This window comes from Euleptes europaea, chromosome 19 (genome assembly GCF_029931775.1).
Source record: "Euleptes europaea isolate rEulEur1 chromosome 19, rEulEur1.hap1, whole genome shotgun sequence".
Taxonomy (NCBI): domain Eukaryota; kingdom Metazoa; phylum Chordata; class Lepidosauria; order Squamata; family Sphaerodactylidae; genus Euleptes; species Euleptes europaea.
The window spans coordinates 24,794,441-24,817,252 of record NC_079330.1 but is presented as its reverse complement, the minus strand read 5'-3'; the positions used below and the strand labels follow the sequence as shown (position 1 = coordinate 24,817,252).

General features: G+C 49.3%; 1 protein-coding gene and 1 non-coding gene across 2 annotated transcripts; one reads left to right on the top strand and one right to left on the bottom strand.

Annotated features, from left to right (window-relative positions):
* Positions 1–1,733: 1,733 nt before the first annotated feature.
* SLC13A2 (solute carrier family 13 member 2) lies at positions 1,734–22,422 on the bottom strand. Its single transcript, XM_056865161.1, has 13 exons — positions 22,327–22,422; positions 19,206–19,334; positions 18,421–18,557; positions 16,292–16,487; positions 15,539–15,551; positions 11,294–11,477; positions 9,950–10,072; positions 8,201–8,422; positions 6,339–6,442; positions 5,881–6,002; positions 3,576–3,737; positions 2,967–3,104; positions 1,734–1,868 (listed from the first exon to the last, which is right to left on the bottom strand). The coding sequence occupies exons 1-13, from the start codon at positions 22,417–22,419 to the stop codon at positions 1,734–1,736; spliced, it is 1,758 nt and encodes a 585-aa protein (XP_056721139.1). The 5' UTR covers positions 22,420–22,422.
* On the top strand, positions 5,394–5,465 carry TRNAS-GGA (transfer RNA serine (anticodon GGA)). The gene has a single exon. It is a non-coding gene; the product is annotated as a tRNA-Ser (tRNA).
* Positions 22,423–22,812: the final 390 nt, after the last annotated feature.

The following is a 22,812-nucleotide window of genomic DNA, read 5'->3' as shown; positions in this document are numbered from 1 at the left end:
GCAGCCATCACCACATCCTGGGGCAGCGAGTTCCACAATTTAATTAATTTTACTGCTGGACTTGATGGGTCTTGGTCTGATCCAACATGGCTTCTCTTATGTTCTTATGAGGAGAGGGCTATTCATGGCTGCTAGTCAAAATGGATACTAGTCATGATGCATACCTATTCTCTCCAGGATCAAAAGAGCATGCCTATTATACTAGGTGCCGTGGAACACAGGCAGGATGGTGCTGCTGCAGTTGTCTTGTTTGTGGGCTTCCTAGAGGCACCTGGTTGGCCACTGTGTGGACAGACTCCTGGACCTGATGGGCCTCGGTCTGATCCAGCATGGCCTTTCTTATGTTCTTAAGGCTTATCGCACCCAGTCCAGGGAACGTTCCTGAACCCTTTATAACACGGAACGTTCCTTCCCCCCTGCACCACATTTTCCGCGTTTTGGTCATGAAACCGTTTTGGAAGCATATAAAGCCTGCAATATCCCAAAACAGTTTTATGACAATTTAAAAACTACCCCGTTCCCATAACGTTCTAGCCTTGGGTGCGATAACTCTCAGACGCTTTGAGGACCCTTCCCTCTGCCCACGGCCACTTTTCCCAGCTGCCTCTAGTCAATCTTTTATTTGCTTGCATCCTCCATTTTTTTTTTAATCGCCCTCTGCTTTTGCTATCATTGGGTCAAAGGGAGGCTTGTTTGTTGAGACAAAGGGGAGAGGGTGGAAGAGAGCAGGCTACAGGATCCCAGATGGGACCATTTCAGCTGTGCACGCTCCTTTTGATTGGTTTGTGCTTGGACTGTACCGTCACTTAAACATGATTGTATTGCCAAGCATCCCCCCCCCATCACATTGGGGAATTGTCTGCTCTCAGCCTAGCCTCAACGGGAATTTCATGTTTTTGGAGGGGGGAAAAAACCCTTTCTTAACCTCCAAACCATCACAGCGAGGCGAGCATTCCTGGCAGCCTCTGGTAATTGGAGAAATAAAAGTGTACGCTTGCAAAAAAAAAAACCCTTTATTTAAACCATGATAACTTGTAGTGCACCCCCCCCCCAATCTCTAGGCAGAAGGGCTTTCCCTATTCTGCCTCTGGGTCCCGATTGATTGCAAGACCCCTCTGTTTTTCCCAACCACCCAACTTCTAGGGCACCTTCCCCCCCCCCCATTAGTTTCACTAGTCGGTTACAATGCAATCTGATTAGAGAGTTCTGTGTGTGCACAAAGGTTTGTGTGCGTGCGAGAACTAGAGGCGTTGGGGGAAAACGTGAGCCCATTGTCCTATCGTCCTGTTGCAACGACGATGCCGCGCAGGCGCACCAAAATGCCGAGGGGGGGAAGTAGAGGGGAACCCAAGCAACATTACGATTACGTGTTGCTCCCTCCACACACCCCTCTCTCTTGTGCGCACGCTATTTTGTTGGAGGTGCGCTCTGAAAGCAGACGTTTCAGAGACGTTAGAACGGGCAGGAGTGCGGGGGGAGAATTGGAACTCGCATCCAGGACAAACGCTTTTAAGGTATTTTCCACACGTTTTCTGGACTGGGTGCGATAAGCCTCCGAATGTTCCAGCCCATTCTCAAGAGAGAGGAGGTCCAGGGAACGCGGTGTGCCCACGCCTGTTGGCCGAGGCTGACCATTTGGGTATTCGCTTCCCTTGAAGTGAGCCACAGAGGCGCCGATGGCACCCCAGGGTCTAGACGTGCTGCTCTGGGTCAGGAGAGTGTCCTTCCAGGAATCAGCAGTGAGCGCTTGAGGTGCTGTTGGCCCAGGCTGGGAAGTGGCCCAGATCGAACAAGGGGTAGGCCCAGGTGTTGATGGCCAGAGTGATGGTCAGCACCCCCAACACGTTCAGCATGCAGCCGGCCTTGACCTGAGGGCGGAAAGGAAGTGCTTTAAGGAAACAGCAGATAGCCTTAGTAGCTAAAAAAACCCTCCATGTCCAGCAGCAGTCTACCTCTGGTTGTCAGATGCTGGGAGAAGAAGAAGAGTTGGTTTTTATATGCCGACTTTCTCTACCACTTAAGGGAGAATCAAACCAGCTTACAATCACCTTCCCTTTCCCTCCCCACAACAGACACCCTGTGAGGTAGGTGGGGCTGAGAGGGCTCTAAGAGCTGTGACTGGCCCAACGTCACCCAGCTGGCTTCATGTGGGGAATCAAACCGGAGTGGGGAAACCAACCCGGTTCACCAGATTAGCCGCCGCCACTCATGTGGAGGAGTGGGGAATCAAACCGGTTCCCCAGATCAGAGTCCACTGCTCCAAACAACCGCTCTTAACCACTACACCACGCTGGAGTTCCAGTCCCTAGGTGCTGGGCTAGACACACCTTGGATCCAACCCAAACTTGCCAGGAGTTAGGTTTTTTATAATCTAGAGGACAACTCCTTCCTCGGAGGCAGGATGCTGCCCAGTGACCCCCCCCCAGGTGAGCAGCAAGGAATGGTGGTGACCAGGGGAGAGGGAGGGGAAATGGTGCCAGATGTGAGCGCGGGTGGGTAGGGTTGCCAACTTCCAGGTACTAGCTGGAGATCTGCTATTACAACTGATCTCCAGCTGATAGAGATCCACCTTTTCTCCACCTGGAGAAAAGGGCTGCTTTGGCCATTGGACTCTATGGCATTGAAGTCCCTCCCCTCCACAAACCCCGCCCTCCTCAGGCTCCACACCCTAAAAACCTCCCGCCAGTGGTAAAGGGGGAGTAGGGGGAAAAACTCTGCACTTTCCTGTTTACATGGTGACAAACTCCCACTCTGAGGATGCTCTTCCAGGAAGGATTGTACCAAAGCAGATTTGGGAAAACGGGCAGTGAAGGTGGGGGAAAACCTAAAGGATGGACAAGTGGAGAAGCCTCCCCCCTCCCCCCCAAAAAAGCTACAGTTTGGGGGAAGGTGGAGCCAATGCTCCCTGTGGAAGCAGTCCCTACTGTTTTGACTCTTGGAAACAGCAAAGCCAAGCGCATGCTCACCATGTCGATGACTCGGAGTTGCCCATAGGAGAAGACAATGGCGTTGGGAGGGGTCGCCACCGGGAGCATGAACGCCAGGGAGGCAGAGAGTGTGCACGGCAGCATTACGTACAAAGGGTGAAGGCAGATTGCCTGAGCCTGGGGGAAGAAGACAGAGATCCTTGACAGATTTTCACCAGATAGACTCTCTCTCTCCCCCCTCCCTCTCCCCACTCCCTCCCTCCTTCTCCCCTAGCACTAGTTACCCCTTTTGTCCTCTCTATGCTTGAATTGACTTGAGAGCCATGACTCAGAAGGAACCCTACATCCATCTGGAGGCACTGGACTCTATGTGCCAATCACCTCCCTGTTTGTGTGTTTCCCTTCCCCTCCCCACAACAGACACCCTGTGAGGTAGGTGGGGCTGAGAGAGCTTCAAGAGAGCTGTGACTAGCCCAAGGTTTACCCAGCTGGCTTCCTGTGTAGGAGTGGGGAAACAAATCCAGTTCTCCAGATTAGCCTCCGCCGCTCATGTGGAGGAGTGGGGGAATCAAACCCAGTTCTCCAGATTAGAGTCCACTGCTCCAAACCACCGCTCTTAGCCACGACACCATGCTGGCTCTCACTTACCATGGAAGCCAGGATAGGCAGAAAGAGGGTGGTCGTGGCCACGTTGCTGGTACACTCGGTGAATACGGCAACCAAGAGGCACAAGACGAAAGTGATGGCCGAGTGAGGGATGCTTTGCAGAGGGGTCAGCTTGCTCCCCAACCACGTGGACAGGCCAGAAGCCTGGGAGGGGGGAAGGGGGGGGGAGAAAGCTTCAGTGCAGCAGCAAAAGGGGAGGGGCACTCAGGGGCATGGGTCTTGCACCTAAGTTCTACATAGGGTTGCCAACTTCCAGGTAGTACTGGAGATCTCCTGCTATTACAACTGATCTCCAGCCAATAGGGATCAGTTCCCCTGGAGAAAATTGGCCGCTTTGGCAATTGGACTCTATGGCATTGAAGTCCCTCCCCTTCCCAAACCCCACCCGCCTCAGGCTTCGACCCAAAAACCTCCCACCAGTAGTGAAGAGTAGGGTTGCCAGGTCCCCACTCACCTTCGGTGGGAGGTTTCTGTCAAGAGTTTGAGTGGCCGAAGGCTCCTTGCGAGGCGGCACGTGCATGATTGCCCGCCAGCCCTCAGCTGGTCAGCGGGCAGAGGGGCACATTATCGGAGGTTTGCCTGCCACCAGCGGGCACCTGGCAACCCTATTTCTACAACATAGAATGGGGTCCCCAACATGGTGCCCAATGACACCTTTCCTGGAACCCGTGAAGCTAGGGTTGCCAGGTCCCTCTTTGCCACTGGTGGGAGGTTTTTGGGTCGGAGCCTGAGGAGGGTGGGGTTTGGGAAGGGGAGGGACCTCGATGTCATAGAGTCCAATTGCCAATCCAGCAATTTTCTCCAGATGAACTGATCTCTATTGGCTGGAGATCAGTTGTCATATCAGGAGCTCTCCAGCTAGTACCTGGAGGTTGGCAAGCCTACGTGAAGCGCTTTTTGAAAGTGGGTGGGGCCAGGTGGGCTTTTGCCCAGCAAGGCTTCTGTTTGGCCATTGGAGATTTGTTTGGCTGTGCAGATTTTTAAAATGCTGCTTTGGCAGCAGCGGCCACCACAGCACAAGGAGCTTCACTATGTCACTGAAAGTAAACTGTGGCAGCCATTGTACGGCTGGCTCTGCCTCCTGCAACTATTTTGTGGCAGCCAGTTTGTGGCTGCGCCCACCAAGCTGTGTCAGAAAGCTGTGGCAAAGGTGCCCACAGGCTCAAAAAGGTCGGGGACCCCTCACCTAGAAACATGAGTACATGAATCTGCCTTATACTGAATCAGACCCTTGGTCCATCAGTAGGGTTTCCAACCTCCAGGTACTAGCTGGAGATCTCCTGCTAATACAACCGATCTCCAGCCGATAGAGATCAGTTCACCTGGAGAAAACGGCCACTGGCAATTGGAGTCTATGGCATTGTAGTCCCTCCCCTCCCCAAACCCCGCCCTCCTCAGGCTCCGCCTCCAAAACCTCCCGCTGGTGGCGAAGAAGGACCTGGCAACCTTATCTACCACTAAGCCACAGCCCCTCTGCTCTAGCACTTCTCTGTATTGCACTAGTCAGCTCGAAGGTGGGGAAGGGCCCTGACTCACAGCGAAGGATTGGCCTCCCCAGTTTCCTCCATCCCCCTTCCTTTCAATCCAATCCGCTGAGCAAGCACCAACCCGCCCAGGTGTCTCCAGGCTGATCTGGTGCTGCTGTGCTGCTCGGCTACCCCCTGGTGCTTAGCTGTGGTCACTGCTGATGCATCTAGGCCAGGAAGGAAACAGTCGGGCAGCCCCAATGGGTGCTCCTCTCTGGGGTTGCCAGGTCTCCCTTCGCCACCGGCGGGAAGTTTTTGGGGCGGAGCCTGAGGAGGGGTTGTGGCTTAGTGGTAGAGCCTCTGCTTGGAATGCAGAAGGTCCCAGGTTCAATCCCCGGCATCTCCAATTAAAGGGTCCAGGCAAGTCGGTGGTGTGAAAGACCTCTGCCTGAGACCCTGGAGAGACGCTGCTGGTCTGAGTGGACCATACTGATTTTGATAGACCAAGGGTCTGATTCAGTAGAAGGCAGCTTCATGTGAGGGTGGGGTTTGGGGAGGGGAGGAGCCATTTTATCCAGGGGAACTGATCTCTATCGGCTGGAGATCAGTTGCAATAGTGGGAGAACTACAGCTACTACCTGGAGGTTGGGGAGAAAAACGGCACCTCTGTACTCGTACCAAAAGGTTTACTACCTGGAGGTTGGCAACCCTACTCCTCTCCCTTCTTTCCTGGGAGGTGGCTGACTTTGGAGAGGAAAGGGAGAGCCCTGGTTCTCCCCAAGGAAAGGGTTTCCCCGAGCAAAAGCGGCCAAAGGAATTACCTCGCTGCCTTTGGCCAAGGCAAAGCCGCCTCCCAAGAGGATGACGATGTTCCAGGGCATCTTCCGGTTGACCGTCTGCCAGTCCAGGAGGGATGGGGGGACTTGGATCTGCTGGGCCCTGTCTGAAATGAAAAACAAAAACAAAACAGTTAGCCATCTTAGATACCTAAGGATGCCAGCCTCCAGGTTGGACCTGGGGATCCTGGAGATCCCCCGGAATTACAGCTCACCTCCAGACCTCAGAAACCAGTTCCCCTGGAGAAAATGGATGCTTTGGAGGCTGGACTCTGTGCCATTGTACCCCACTGAGGTCCCTGTCCTCCCTAGGCTCCATCCACAAATCTCCAGATGTTTCCCACCCTGGAGCTGGAACCCCGACGCCTCCATCCCCAGCTGGTGGCCAGGGGGGACCTGGCAACCCTAAGCCCACCCCAGTCCCTGCTGTGCAGCTTGCTGACCTCCTTGCTGGGCTCCGCCTTGGGAACAACATCTGGGCACCTCAGAGGGAATCAGGAATAGCAGCAGAGAGATGAAGATGACCACGGTAGCATCTGTGACGTAGCTGTGAGAGAAATGGAAGAAAAAGAAGAAGATGAAGAGTTGGTTTTTACGTGCCGACTTTCTCTACCACTTAAGGAAGAATCAAACTGGCTTACAATCACCTTCCCCTCCCCACAACAGAGACCCTGTGAGGTAGGTGGGGCTGAGAGAGCTCTAAGAGAACTGTGACTAGCCCAAGGCTGTATGGGAGATATAAGAAAATTCCATACTCTCCCAGGGTGTGTAAATGTGCCCTGGGGGTGGGGGAGATTGAAAGTATTGACCATATGCTCTTGTATTGTTCATTTTCTTGTGAAATTGGTGCGGTCCTTTTAGATCCCTTTCTCTCAAATCATGTAGATCAAGCTGATGATAGTAAGATCAAATTGTTGTTATCCTCCCAAGATTCTGAGACTATTGAATCTGTGGCTAAATTTTTTGATGAAATTGTTAAGAAACAGAGGTTAAATGATGTTTAGAGGGTTGGTTTTATTTGATCGACTGCTTGATGGTATGCCAATAAAGGTATTGAAATTTGACTAGCCCAAGGTCACCCAGCTGGCTTCGTGTGTAGGAGTGGGGAAACAAATCCAGTTCACCAGATTAGCCTCCGCTGCTCATGGGGAGGAGTGGGGAATCAAACCCGGTTCTCCAGATCAGACTCCACCGCTCCAAGCCACCGCTCTTAACCACTACACCATGCTGGCTCTCCGTAGAATCTGCTGAATGGGGATGGAGATGAGGCCAGGGCGTCCAATGAGCATACTGGGGATGGGGCGAAACATCTGCACTGATGTGGATAACAGCAAAAGCACCCCCTATAGCAGTGCTCTGGGCGTAGCTGATTTATAGTGATGGTGCACCCAGTTATTTCTTGAAGGGTCCCTTTGTTCTGAACTGCAGTCCCCACTTTCTGCATAACTAGAGAGGAGAAATGCAGCCGCCGCCCCCAGCGCAAGGTGACATTTATGCACTGTAAAACACCCTTGAGTAGGGATGCCAGCCTCCGGGTGAGACCTGGGGATCCCTTGGAAGTACAGCTCATCTCCAGTCTACAGAGATCAGTTCCCCTGGAGAAAATAGATACTTTGGAGGGTGGACTGTATGACACTGAATCCCATTGAGGTCCCTGCCCTCCCCAGGCTCCATCTCCAAATCTCCAGGAGTTTCCCGACCTAGATCTGGCAACCCTAACCCACCCCCCATCTCCCATCGGTGGCCAGGGGGGGACCTGGCAATCCCACCCTTGAGCATGTTCCTGTGTGTCCAGGTCGCCCCCAAAGAAGAAGAGGAAGAGTTGGTTTTTAGATGCCAACTTCCTCTACCTTTTAAGGAGAATCAAACCAATTTAAAATCTCCTCTCCTTCCCTTCCCCACAACAGACACCTCGTGAGGTAGGTGGGGCTGAGAGAGTTCAGAGAGAACTGTGACTAGCCCAAGGTCACCTAGCAGGCTTCATGTGGTAAGAGTGGGGAAACCAGCCCGGTTCACTAGATTAGAGTCTGCTGCTCATGTGGAGGAGTAGGGAATCAAACCTGGTTCTCCAGACTAGGCAGAAATGTCTCCTGCATTTCTGATGGGATGGTTCTTGGGGGGGGGGGGTCTTCCGTGTGCCCAGAATGGATTTAACCCCCCTCCCATGACTACAACGGCTGAAGAAAATATCACTGGCACAGGAAGCCAAAGATACCCCCCTCCCCATGACCCTCACCCTGGAGAGGCTGGATGCGGATAGGGGACTTCATTGGGGTGGGTGGGGAGCCACAGCATAACCTCTAACCTTTTCCCTCCTACGGCAAAGGCAAGATTTGCCCAGCCTGGCATGAAACCAGGTTCCCTGGTAAACCAAAGCAACACCAGGATGACGAAAAGGACGAGGACGGTGATCTCAGAGAACTTCATTGGGCCCAGCGCCCGGTGCTCGATCCTGATCACATTGTAGGCCTCTTTCAACCTCAATTTCTCTGACTCAGTTGCGCCGCAGCCAAAGTTCTTCCGGAAGCTGGGGAAGGGAAGAGCAGAGGTGCATCAGACGTGCCACGGATGATCTGCTGAGTTCCCTGAGCTGGTTTCGGAATTGCAGAGGTCCATTTGCTCCGCTACCACAGAATCTCTGCAACCTGTGCCCAAGGCCTGTATAGGATGCTGGACACATAGGATTGAGAGAAATAAAAGGGCCACACAATTTACAGGAGATAAAAATAAGGCCAAGGCCAATGGTGCAAAATAGGTAAAAAGATTTTTTATTACTCAGAATAGAAATTCTCTATGACCATTTATGCATGGTAATTAGCAGCGCATTCCAGGCTGAATTGCCCCGCATATTAAAAAAAAAAAATTCACGCTGAACCGTCATTCCGGAAGTGACTGTGAAGCGGGCGCATACCTGCTTCACATTACTTAAGAGCCCCTCTAACGCGACCTTTGGTGTTTGCTCCACTCCCACCGCAAAGAATCTCCTGAAGGAACCATGCAAAACGAGCGGCATGTTAGCTATGCACATGCTAATGGCTATGCAAACAGGAACGAAGGAGCAGGCGAGTGGGGGTGGTGGAATTTCTCCTTTTGTGTCGGGACAGTGAATAGGCATTTTTTAAGTTGCATTTTAAAAAAGAGCTGTGAGTGAGCATCAAAGCTGACCATGCATAAATAGCCTATGTGTTTCACCCAAGGGGCTTCTTCAGGGGGAATCCGTAGTTATGGCAGTAGTGCTTCAAATAAGCATAAATTCTGTAGCCAACAGAATTTATGCTCATTTGAAGGTGAAACGCATAGGGAATTTCTATTCTGAGTAATACAAAATCTTGTTATCTATTTTGCACCATTGGCCTTGGCCTTATTTTTATCTCCAGACACATAGGGTTGCCAGCTCCGGTTTAAGAAATACCTGGAGATTTTTGGGGTGGAGCCTGAGGAGGGCGAAGATTGAGGAGGGGAAGGACTTCAATGGGGTATAACACCATAGAATCCACCTCCCAAAGAGGCCACTTTCTCCAAGTGAATCGATCTCTGTTGCCTAGAGATCAGCTGCAATAGTGGGCGATCTCATCCACCACCTGGAGGTTGGCAATCCTATGGACACAACAGAAGGTGCCATGAAGCCCAACGGGCTAGGAGAGGACCAGGATGTCCCTCTCTTGCTAGGGATGCCTTTCCTAAACCCAGGTGAACATGCACGCAGGGAGATGCTGCCTCTGGAAGGAACCCCACCGCTAGGGTTACCAACCACCGGGTACTAGCTGGCAATCTCCTGCTATTACAACTGATCTCTGACTGAAAGAGAACAGTTCCCCTGGAGAAAATGGCCGCTTTGGCCATTGGACTCTATGGCATTGAAATCTCTCCCCTCCCCAAACCCCGCCCTCCTCAGGCTCCGCCTCAAAAACCTCCTGCCAGTGGCAAAGAGGGACCTGGCAACAGTACACACCGTCCAGCATCTCCGCACTGGCTCAGGTGCACCCCTCGGTGAGTCTGAGCCCTTGAGTCTGGAAGGATTTTCCAGCCGGCACTACAGAGACCATAGACTCACTCAAAGCCCAGGAACATCAGGAACAGCCACAGCCAGGACAGCACCAGAAGAATTATCATGGCCGGGAAAGCAAAACCGAACCAGGAGGCAAAGTTCACCACGTTGTCGTTGTTGCGAAACAGCCTAGCAAGAAAAAGTGATCCTTGTCACCAGCGGTCAAGGAAAGGGTGCAGTTTTCAGTCATCCCTTTATCTTTCAGGGGAACACTGAAAGATAAAGCCATTCTTCACCCCTGGATTATCTGATCCCGATGCCTATTGACCAGGCCCCTGATTTTCATGAGCCAAGAAACATCTGATTGAAAAGAGCCAATCCACACATTATCGTTTTTCAGATGTAAACCTAAGATGGTTTCTTGAGAATGTAATGGTTGGAAACAACAGATTTGTGTTTGCAAACACGTGTGTCGAGCTCATGCATCATTCATTGTGTGTGTGTAAAGTGCCGTCAAGTCGCAGCTGACATATGGCAACAGGGTTGCCAGCTCAGGGTTGTGAAATAACTGGAGATTTCAGGGGTGAAGCCTGAGGAGGGCAGGGTTTGGAGAGGGGAGGGACTTCAATGCCCTAGAGTCCAATGGCCAAAGCGGCCATTGTCTCCAGGGGAGCTTATCTCTGTAGCCTGGAGATCTGTCGTAATAGCGGGAGATCTCCGGCCACCACCTGGAGGTTGGCAAACCAATATGGCAACCCAGTAGGGTTTTCAAGGCAAGAGACTAACAGAGGTGGTTTGTCATTGCCTGGATCTGCATAGCAACCCTGGACTTCCTTGGTGGTCTCCCACCTAAGTACTAAACAGGGCCAACCCTGCTTAGCTTCTAAGATCTGCCAAGTTCAGACTAGCCTGGGCCATCCAGGTAAAAGGTAAAGGTAAAGGTCCCCTGTGGAAGCACTGGGTCATTCCTGACCCATGGGGTGACTTCACATCCCAACGTTTACTAGGCAGACTTTGTTTATGGGGTGGTTTGCCAGTGCCTTTCCCAGTCATCTTCCCTTTACCCCCAGCAAGCTGGGTACTCATTTGACTGACCTAGGAAGGCTGGAAGGCTGAGTCAACCTTGAGCCGGCTACCTGAACCCGACTTTCCGTCGGGATCGAACTCTCAGGTCGTAGCAAAGTTTTGGACTACAGAACTGCAGCTTCCCACTCTGCGCCATGGGGCTCCTCATTATTCATTACATGGCCCAAATAAGGGTGGTAGCAGTTCAAAGAGGGAGCCAAGTTTGCTTTTCAATGGCTCAGCCCTGAATGGAGTAAAACGATGAGGGAGACGAAGCGTCAGGCTATTCTCCTGGCTATGGTTTCACTTGGCCCCAGAGCTTTCTTCAGCCCCTTCAATACTCACTCATCCAACTGTCCCTTGAGAACCAGGTTAGGGGTGGTGCCTGTTAGGGTTGCAATCCCACCGATGCTGGCTGAGTAACACACCGCAAGGCTCATTCCTTTGCAAAGAGTCAGATGCTTCTGTTCAAGCTGCTGTTGGTTGACTGGCTCCTTCTCTTTCTCCACGGCCACCACGCTTTCATAAGCTGTGGGGGAAGCCAGGCAGAAGATTGGCTGAGCCGGCATGGGATGAGAGCAGAGGTCTGGTAAAGGTCAGGGCCTTTGGTAGGCAGAAGGGGAGGGCTTTGGGGCAAGCCCCCTCCCTTGAAACAGCCTGCCCTTGCAGGGTGGGCGTGAGGATAAAATGGGAAAGCTCCCAGAATGGTAAGCTGAGGAATTTAAGGAAGGACGGACCATTTAAGGAACTACGTTCCATGTTCTTACTTGGACACCCTGTGTGCGCATAAAGTGCCATCAAGAGCAGCTGACCCCAGCAAGGGGCTTTCAAGGCAAGTGAGAAGCAGAGGTGGTTTGCCATGGCCTTCCTCTGCAGAGCCTTCCTCAGTGGTCTCCCTTCCAAGTTGCCAACCTCCAGGTATTGTTGGAGAAGGTAGCACGTGGCTCAATAGTAAAACTAAAGTAAACCCAAATTGGGATATATGTATGAAAAGAACTGCAAGGGTGAATAATTCTATACCAAAACAATATTAATACACCAACATCAAATAATTAGCATACATCAAATAATGCACAGGAGCTTGAGGGAGGTCATATAATCTGTGTTGGAATACACACGGAAACCTCAAACTACAAACAAGGTGAAAAAGGATACAATGTATACAATGTTACAATGTATAAGCCTCAAACAAATTAAAAAAATGGATACAGTAAAGAAAAGTTGAAACAAACCTCACCAGGCTTATATACAATGTATTTAAAGGTGGAAACAAAAGCCTCACCGGACTGAAGCCTCACCGGGCTGTTAAGGGGGGTGGCTTACATTTTCTTTCCCATCATCCTGCACATTTACGTAAGAATCTTCCTTACAGTCAGTTTTTACAATTGAAGAGCAACTCTTCCAACACGGATGACTTTCTTGCAGCAGCGAGAAACCATACTCAAGATCTTCGATCCAGATCCTATCCTGAACCAGTCGTCACTAAAGCTTTCTACAGGGCAGCATCCTTGAATCACAGTGAACTCATATCTCCTAAGCCTCCTTCCCATATCGACAAGAAATTGACAGCTTCTTTTACTTTTACACATCTTTCCTATGATATTAAAAAAATCATTCAGAAACATTGGCATGTCATTGACCACATTTCGGGTTGTGACCAATTTCCAATTCTAGGTTTAAAAAAGACTTCTGCTTTAAGAGACCATCTCATCAAAACTGACACTATGATGGCTAGACCTCGTATCACTGCACATGGGCATTTTAAATGCAATGGCTGTGCAGCTTGCCTATATAGCCTATCAGTTAAACAAGTGACTTCACTTGATGGCAAATTCCAATACACCTTAAAACAATTCTCTAACTGTGCATCATCTTGTGTTGTCTATGCCCTTCTTTGTTCATGTACAGTCCCAAAAATGTACATCTGCTGTACACTCCACCAGGTCCGTTTGCGCATTGGTGAACATCGTGCTAGGGTCAGGGCTCTTACTTTAGATGCGCCCATTATCAGCCATTTTGTTAGCCACGGAAATACTGACCGTGACATCAAGTTCTTTGTCTTGTGGCAATATCGGCCAAAACCCTCTCAGGCTCAAGATGTAAAAAAGATTCTCAACTGTCAAGAGAGACGCTTCATCTTTCTCTTCAAAACTCTAGCCCCCATTGGCCTTAATACTGAATTTGATCTCTCTTGTTTCTTATAGTTCTTTACAGTTTCTTACAGACCCTGTCCCTTTAACACACTGTTCTATCTCAACATCCAGCCCACACCTGTTCCTATTTCAACTTGGTTCTCAGCATTTGCCTCCAGACCTCTTGGCAACGACAGATCATCCCATACATATTTTCCTTTCTTCTCTCATAGGGTAAGTGCTTTCAGTGGCATAGCACTGCACACATGTACTTCCTTGGATTTTATCTTATAACAACTAGCCTTATTATGTTCCAGGAATATTCTCAATATGAGTCTCCCTCTTGGAAGAGAAAAATAATTTACAAAGCAGTGGGTAAGCTTTGGCATTCCACTTGGTCATCATTGTTTTTTAAACTAGTATAGTCATTTCTTTACTACAAGCCTCTGTTTATTATATTTAGATTCATTGCAACTTCAGTGAAGGAATGGTGGTTCCTTTAATCCATTACGTGGTCGGCAAGCTGATGAAGGATTTCGAAATGCGTCCTTGCTTTGTACCCACCTGTTCATCCACCGGCTCAGGTTTTCTTTGTGTTGAATTATGGACTATGACTTTGAGCTTTTGCACCAATTATTTCATTTGTTCTTATAATAACAGCCCGGTGAGGCTTTTGTTTCCACCTTTAAATACATTGTATATAAACCTGGTGAGGCTTGTTTCAACTTTTCTTTACTGTATCCATTTTTTTCAGTTTGTTTGAGGCTTATACATTGTAACATTGTATACATTGTATCCTTATTCACCTTGTTTGTAGTTTGAGGTTTCCGTGTGCATTCCAACACAGATTATATGACCTCCCTCAAGCTCCTGTGCATTATTTGATGTATGCTAATTATTTGATGTTGGCGTATTAATATTGTTTTGGTATAGAATTAATCACCCTTGCAGTTCTTTTCATACATATATCCCAATTTGGGTTACTTTAGTTTTACTATTGAGCCTCGTGCTGCCTTCTCCAACAACCTCCAGGTATTAGCTGGAGATCTCCTGGGATTACAACTGATCTCTAGCTGACAGTGATCAGTTCACTGGAGAAAATGGCCACTTTGGAAGGTAGATTCTATGATATTATAACCCCATTGAAGTCCCTCCTCTCCCCTAACCCTGCCCTCCTCAGGCTCTGCCCCAAAAATCTCCAGGTATTTCCCAACCCAGAGCTGCAAACCCTACTTTCAAGCACCAACCCTGCTTAGCTTCTGAGATCTGACAAGATTGTGCTATATCTTCCCTCCCTTAAAACAGCCTACTGGCCTACATACGTTTACTTGAGCAGCAGGCCACACTGACATGTTGGGGTTTACTTCTTTGTACTTGCTCAGTTGGCTAAACCTGGAAGCTAAGCAGGGTCAGTCTTGGTTAGCCTTTGGATGGGAGATCACCAAGGAGGTCCAGGAATTCCATGCTGGCCATAATTAGACAAGGAATAGAGAATAAAACTGTTGATATCATACTGCCCTGGTACAAATCTATGGTGAGACCACACTTGGAATACTGTGTACAGTTCTCGTCACCACACCTAAAAAAGGATATTGCAGAGCTTGAGAAGGTGCAGAAAAGAGCAACCAAAATGATTAGGGGACTAGAGCAACTGTCCTATGGGGAGCGGTTAAGACACTTAGGGCTGTTTAGCTTGGAAAGAAGGTGGCTGAGCGGAGACATGATAGAGGTCTTTAAAATTATGCATGGTTTGGAGAGAGTGGACAGGGAGAAGTTTTTCTCCCTCTCCCATAATACTAGAACACGGGGTCATCTGCTAAAGCTGGAGGGTGAGAGATTCAAAACAGATAAAAGGAAGTATTTTTTCACACAATGCATAGTTAAATTGTGGAACTCCCTGCCCCAGGATGTGGTGATGGCTGCCAGCTTGGAGGGCTTTAAGAGGGGAGTGGACATATTCATGGAGGAGAGGGGTATTCATGGCTATTAGTTAGAATGGATACTAGTCATGCTGCATACCTATTCTCTCTAGTATCAGAGGAGCATGCCTATTATTTTGGGTGCGGTGGAACACAGGCAGGATGGGGCTGCTGCAGTTGTCTTGTTTGTGGCTTCCTGGAGGCACCTGGTTGGCCCCTGTGTGAACAGACTGCTGGACTTGATGGACCTTGGTCTGATCCAGCAGGGCCTTTCTTATGTTCTTATGTTGCTTTGCAGAGGCAGGCAATGGGGAACGACCTCTGTTTGTTTCTTGCCTTGAAAACCTTACAGGGTCATCATAAGTTGGCTGCAACTTAATGGCCAATAAATAAATAAATAAATAAATAAAGAGGGACAAGATTGAGAGGTCTGTAGAAAAGCTATGTCCCCTGACACTGATAGACAGACTCAAGCACTTTGGTTGATAGAGCTAAAAGGAAGTTTAAGAGACTGCTCCACTCTCCTCTTCCCAAACAACTAGGGTCGCCAGCCTGGAGACTTTTGGGGCGGAGCCTGAGGAGGGCGGGGTTTGGGGAGGGGAGAGACTTCAATGCCATAGAGTCCAATTGCCAAAGCAGCCATTTTCCTGGAGGATGGCAACCCTACAACAACAACCCCCACAAATGAACCCATCAAGGTGTTTGCTGAGATGGGGACTCTTAGGAAGTCAGACGATGCGTCTTTGTGCCCCCATCAGAACCCTCAAGCCTTAAGATCTTGCCATCCGCAGCCAATAAGGACAAACAGCTATTCCTCACCACTAGGGTTGCCAGGTCCCCCTTCGCCACCAGTGGGAGGTTTTTGGGGTGGAGCCTGAGGAGGGCGGGGTTTGGAGGGGGGAGGGACTTCAATGCCATAGAGTCCAATTGCCTAAGCAGCCATTTTCTCCAGGTTAACTGATCTCCATCCGCTGGAGATCAGTTGTAACAGCAGGAGATCTCCAGCTAGTACCTGGAGGTTGGAAACCCTACTCACCACCCTCCTTAAGGCGAACTATGGGAAAGCCAGGGGCATGTTAGTGGAATATTAGCCCTGCTTTGCTAAGGGGTGGAATACTGGAGTGGGGTTCCCAGAATTTCCTGGGGTACATTGTTTGCCAATCAATTAGCTTGAACACACTCAATAGGAGAGATGACTTTTGGAGAGAGAGGAGAGGTTTCAAGAGCAACCTACCTGGTGGAAGGGTCATTTCCTGCAACTCAAAGCCTCCGTTGACAGTCCCGTTCTTGACGGGCTTTTGCTCAGTGTTTGCTCTGTTGACACTCCCGTTCCTGATGGTCTCTTCCTCGGCAGAGATCCTGTCCTGCTCTGTCTTGTGCAGCTGCTGCAGGACAGCTTGTGCGATGGGGACCATCATGGCAGTGGTGGCTGTGTTGCTTATCCACATGGAGAGGAAGGCGGTGACCCCCATGAACCCCATCAGAAGCCTGCCACAAGTGAAGACCACAGTGGAGACTCGGGTGAGCAGGAAGAGGTAGGTTTTTGCCACATCGAGCACCTCCTGCCATCTCACACCAAGAGTCTCTCTAGGTAAAGGTAGTCCCCTGCGCAAGCACCAGAACATTTCTGACCCATGGGGTGACATTACATCACAACATTTACTAGGCAGACTGTGTTTATGGGGTGGTTTGCCATTGCCTTCCCCAGTTGTCTACACTTCACCCCCAAGCAAGCTGGGTACTCATTTTACTGACCTCGGAAGGATGGTAGGCCGAGTCAACCTTGAGCCGGCTACCTATTCTGTTGGGATCAAACTCGGGTCATGAGCAGAGTTTTTGACTGCAGTGCTGCAGCTTACCCCTCTGCGCCACGGGGCCCTATAGAGTCTCTCTCATTGCTTTTCCTTTAACTGGAAAGGTCACCATGGATGTTGAGTCTCTACAGTCCAACATCCCCCACAAAGGTGGACGACAAGCCATCGGAAGCATTATCCCTGATAATATCATAGCAAACCTTGCTACCAGACTTACAGGGCAAGTCTGTGCAGAGTTACTCCAGTCTAAGCCCATTACAATGAATGGTGTTACACTGGAGTAACTCTCCTTAGGATGGCATTGTTAGCCACTTTGTCCTCACATAGGACTATGTTGGTACTGAGAGCAGTTTATACTTTCAGATCAAAAGTCATTTTCATGGCTGACTTGGAGAAGGAGAAGAAGAAGAAGAATTGGTTTTTATATGCCGACTTTGTCTACCACTTAAGGAAGAATCAAACTGGTTTACAATCACTTTCCCTTCCCCTCCCCACAACAGACACTATGTGAGGTAGGTGGGGCTGAGAGAGCTCTAAGAGAACTGAGTCTAGCCCAAGGTCACCCAGCTGGCTTCATGTGTAGGAGTGGGGAAACCAACCTGGTTCACCAGATTAGCCTCCACCGCTCATGTGGAGGAGTGGGGAATCAAACCCGGTTCTCCAGATCAGAGTCCACCACTCCAAACCACCGCTCTTAACCACTATACCACGCTGTGGAGCAACACTTACTCAGCTCCTGCCCATGAACATCTCTCCTGTTCCATATCTGCACATATGAGAAGGGAGCTCTCAAGAAATTCCACCAGGACCTCAACTGTTTTCACCCCACCATCAACCTATACGTGGACAACCCTCACAAAAGGTACATTTTCTGGACACTATGCAACTACATAGTGCACAGACAAATAGAACATTGCATATTAAAAACCTTCAGACTGCCGCACATGCCTATATGCTTCCAGTTTCCTTCTAGAACATATAAAGCAATCTGTTGTCTACAGCCAAACACAATTGCATTTGCTTCAATCCCTCAGACGGAGTCCCACCTGAAGGATCGGCAGCAGTACACATGAACACATGAAGCTGCCTTATACTGAATCGGACCCGTGTCCATCAAAGTCAGTATTATCTACTCAGACTGGCAGCAGCTTTCCAGGGTCTCAGGCAGAGATCTTTCACATAACATACTTGCCTGGTCCCTTTAACTGGAGATGCCGGGGACTGAACCAGGGACCTTCTGCATGCCAAGCAGGATTACCATACCCACCCAGTGAAGTAAAGAAGCAGATCAACAAAGGCAATTAAAGCTTCTTACATCAGAAAGCCAGTGTGGTGTAGTGGTTAAGAGTGCTGGACTAGGATCTGGGAGTCCCAGGTTCGAATCCCCACTCTGCCATGGAAGCTTGCTGGGTGACCTTGGGCTAGTCACATACTCTCAGCCTAGCCTACCTCACAGGGTTGTTGTGAGGATAAGATGGAGGAGAGGAGAACAATGTAAGCCACTTTGTCCCCCCATGGGGGAGATAGGTGGGGTACAAGAGAAGTAAATAAATTAGCTGGTCTTTCCCTTCCTACTCTTCCTCTCCTTGCCTCCAGGGTGTACTCACAAGGCGGGCCTAACTCCCAGTATCAGAAGGACCCTCAAGGCAATGCGCTTGTGCAGATTCCAGTGCTCCACAGCGATGGCCACAAGCAGCCCCCCGATGAAGAGCATGTTGGTGTCCTTCAGGTACTCCATGCACACCTGCCAGGAAGGAAAGAGGGGTCATGGTTGGTTCTGCTAACCTAGGAAATAGGAGGGGGTCGGTCACACCCTTATAAACGGGCATGTTTGCCATAGATGTGGGGAAGGGATTGGCAGAGGGTGCATGTCGGAACAAGAGCTGTTGGTGCAGTTGAGCCGAGCTACTCCAGGTCCAGAAGGCCATCACCAAACTCTGATCAGTGCTTAGGGGAGGGACTGTGGCTCAGTGGTAGAGCATCTGGTTGGCGTGGAGAAGGTCCCAGGTTCAATCCTAGGCAGGTAGGTGATGTAAAAGACCTGTGCCTGAGTCCCTGGAGAGCTGCTGCTGGTCTGAGACTCTGAGTAGACAATACTGACTGTGATGGATCAAGGGTCTGATTCAGTAGAAATCAGCTTCATGTGCTCATGTGTTCTTAACCTTTTAGGAGAGGGGCCCTGGCTCAGTGGTAGAGTATCTGCTTGGCATGCAGAAGGTCCCAGGTTCAATCCCCGGCATCTCCAAAGGGGCTAGGCAAGTAGGTGATGTGAAAGACCGCAGCCTGAGGCCCTGGAGAGCCGCTGCTGGTCTGAATAGACAATACTGATTCTGATGGACCAAGGGTCTGATTCAGTATAAGGCAGCTTCATGTGAGGGGAGAGTCTTTTTACCTTTGTGGAGTCCATGATGCCCATGAGTGGGAAGAGCACGACCGGGAGGAGAGCTGTGACCGCCAGCGGCAGAGCTTCTGTGCACCAGAGGAGCGCCATCAGGATGATAGTGTAACCACATCGTGCTTCCTGAAAACAAGGCAAAAGGGTCAGGGCAAGAGTTTCGCCTTGTGCATTGTCAACGGAGATTGTGAGAAATGGTCTGGAAAATCCTGAATGGGTTCAAGTTGGGGAGGGATTGCATTTCCCCCCAAAGGTTCTTTGGCCAAGCATCGGGCAGACTAGATATAATGACAACCCCAAGGTCCAAGGCCTTGTGGGAAGTTTTCTCCCCACAGTCTGAGGAAGACCTCCTCCTTCCTGTTTGTTACTCACGCAAAGGACTCGAAGGGTCAAGCTGGCAACCAGTCATAAGGGATTTCTTGCTACCCCCAGAAATGCAGGTTCTAATAAGGGCATCAGGGTTAACTGAACAACACTGAAGTACACTGAAATGCATTGATTGATAATTCTGCTTGTAGGTGGAGCTACTGTTTTTTTCTAATTATGAAATTTAACACATTGACAAGAATTAAGAAAATATTCATGATGTATCATTTAAAACCCATACAAAATACATCTGAAGGAATAAAATGAAAAAGCTACACTTGACTTCATTTACACTCCAGAATCTACAACTACATTTTTGTTAACTACTAGCATAATTCCATCTGTTAAATCCCACACACACGGCCACCACTGTAAATCTAATTTCTTTACATCTTGGGATCTTTATAGAGCTATTCAACAACAAATGTATACATTTCTTTTAACTTCTCTAACCACTTCAGCTTCTTTTAGAGTTCTTTTTGTTTCCATCATTTTGCAGAGACTGTTAAGATACTCAAGGCAACTGCTTGTTTGCTTTTTGGGGATTGAAACAACAGCATTTAACAAAGTCACATCTGGAGTAGGTCTTATTTCCAGATCAAATCCTACTGATAATACAGACAAAACAGTCTTCCAGTAATGCTGAGCATGAATGCAAATCCCCCACATTTATAGAAAATTGGACTTATCTGAATTATTGATTGATTGGTTGGTTGAATGACAAAACCAACATATCGCATAATGATTTTAATAGATCTTAGCTAATCTTCACTGAGAAAGATGCTGTTGATGTGCCAGCTTTAGAACGTTCTAATGAAATATGTCAGAAATTGAACACATCACCTAGAACACATAAACCTGCCTTATACTGAATCAGACCCTTGGTCCATCAAAGTCAGTATTGTCTACTCAGACTGGCAGTGGCTCTCCAGGGTCTCAGGCAGAGGTCTTTCACATCACCTACTTGCCTAGTCCCTTTATCTGGAGAGGTCGGGGATTGAACCTGGGACCTTCTGCATGCCAAGCAGAGGCTCTACAAACTGAGCCACAGCCCCTCCCCTAAATTGTGAACTTGTAGATGTTAAAAAGTCCAAAGATATGGGTTAATAACATACCCCAATGCCTCTTGCTATATTAAATGCCTCTTGCTATATTAAAAGAAAGTTCTTACTCAGTACACAGTTGAACTCAAGTAATTCATGTCATATCTTGGAAAGGTTGGAAATCTTGGAAACAAGATTCAAACTTCATTATTTTTTCTAAGGAGTTTATTGTCCCATAGTTTGGCTGTCAAGGAATCCTCATTTGTAGGTATTGGATTTGGAAATAAGATTTGCCACAATTACTGCAAACACTGACTTCTTCATATGGTGTGGCTGCATTAACAATTAGCAAAAATATCCTAATACAGATTTCCCCCATTTTTTTTACAATCAACATGGGGGGTGGGGGGTAGTGTTGCCAGATCTAGGTTGGGAAACTCCTAGAGATTTGGGGGTGGAGCCTGGGGAGAACAGGGACCTCAGTGGGGTACAAGGCCAAAGAGTCCACCCACCAATGCACCCATTTTCTCCAGGGGAATTGATTTCTGTAGTCTGGAGATGTTGTAATTCTGGGGATCTCCAGGTCCCACCTGGAGGCTGGCATCCCTATGGGGTGGGGGGGAAGGCACTGTGCAACATAGATGGGTTATCTGAGCAGTTTACATTACAGCTGAGTTGCTGCTTGTCATTGTAAAATGAAAACCTGGATGCCTCTTCAGCAGGTAGCTGAAAACCACTGGCAGTTCACCGTGCTAGAATCATAGAGTTGGAAAGGGCCATACAGGTGATCTAGTCCAACCCCTTGCTTAATGCAGAATCAGACTAGAGCATCCCTGGCAAGTGCTTGTCCAGCCACTGCTTAAAGACTGCCAGTGAGTGGGAGCTCCCCGCCTCCCTAGGTAGCTGATTCCACTGTTGAACAACTCTTATTGTAAAAAAAAATCCTAATATCCAACCAGTACCTTTCTGCCCACAATTTAAACCCATTATTGTGAGTCCTCTGCTGCCAACAGGAACAGCTCCTTGCCTTCCTCTAAGTGACAGCCCTTCAAATACTTAAAGAGAGCAATCATGCCCCCCTCCGCAGCGTTTCCTCTCAGGGCTTGGTCTCCAGGCCCCTGATCATCCTTGTTGCTTTCCTCTTTCCCCCCTCTCAATTCTGTCCACATCCTTTTTGAAGTAAGGCCTCCAGAACTGCACACAATGTTCTTCAGTGTCTGTGTGTGAGTGTGTGTTGTGCCTTTCCATTATGGTCTAAAAGGTCAGCGTGGACTTCCGTACTGCCCACACCTAAAGTTCTGCGGCCACTCCGTCCTTCTTGAAGACAGTTCTGTGAATCTCTGAAACTTCAGTCCCTAGCACAACAACTGTAACAGGTCATAACATGCAGAGTTTCCCAAACTTTTTGAGACATGGAGCACTTTTCGGGAGAGAAATTAGTCACGGAGCACTAATTTTCACCTAGCACCTACATACTAAACTGAATGACAGTGGTATTTTTCTTTCCAGTCTCTTCGTGGAGCCCTAGGAGATGCTTTACAGAGCATCAAGTGCTCCTTGGAGCACAGTTTGGGAGCCTCTCGGCTAGTGGGATTGGTGTACCAATCTTGGATAGCCTCCCTGTTGGAAGGAGAATGGTTTGGAGAGCTGGGGTGGGAGTGGGCATTCCCCATCATCTCCCTTGGCACAGCATTTGAAAATGGCCTTACCTTGTAAGGAACAGCCAGAGGCAGGGGGAGAAGCAGGAGAGGGGTGAGAAAGGTGATCAGGTAGTTCCTGTAGGCCAGGACCACTCTCCACATGGTAGGGACGGTGCTGGAGCCCAATGGTTGAAGGAGCCAGAGCCTGGCTCCAGAGGCTTTATAAAGGCTTTGGGACGCAGACGGTGGACCTTGGCACCTTGGTGGCTGCTGCTCCCAGAACTGTGATCGATGCCAGAGAATGAGGAGCACACCGCAGGGAGGGGTCTGAGCTGGCAGGGCAAAGCCGGAGCTTGCTCGGGCTCTTTCTGCCCTGGGCAAAGACTTCTCGGCAGCCGGAGAGTTAACTCTTTTGGGAGCATGCCAGCTTGCTGGTTGCTGCCCTGGAAGGCACTCAGAATTAAGCTTCTTGTTCCCCAGGTTCTGCTGGCTGGGTAGTTTCCAGTATAGGGTTGCCAGGTCCCTCTTCACCACCAGCGGGAGGTTTTTGGGGTG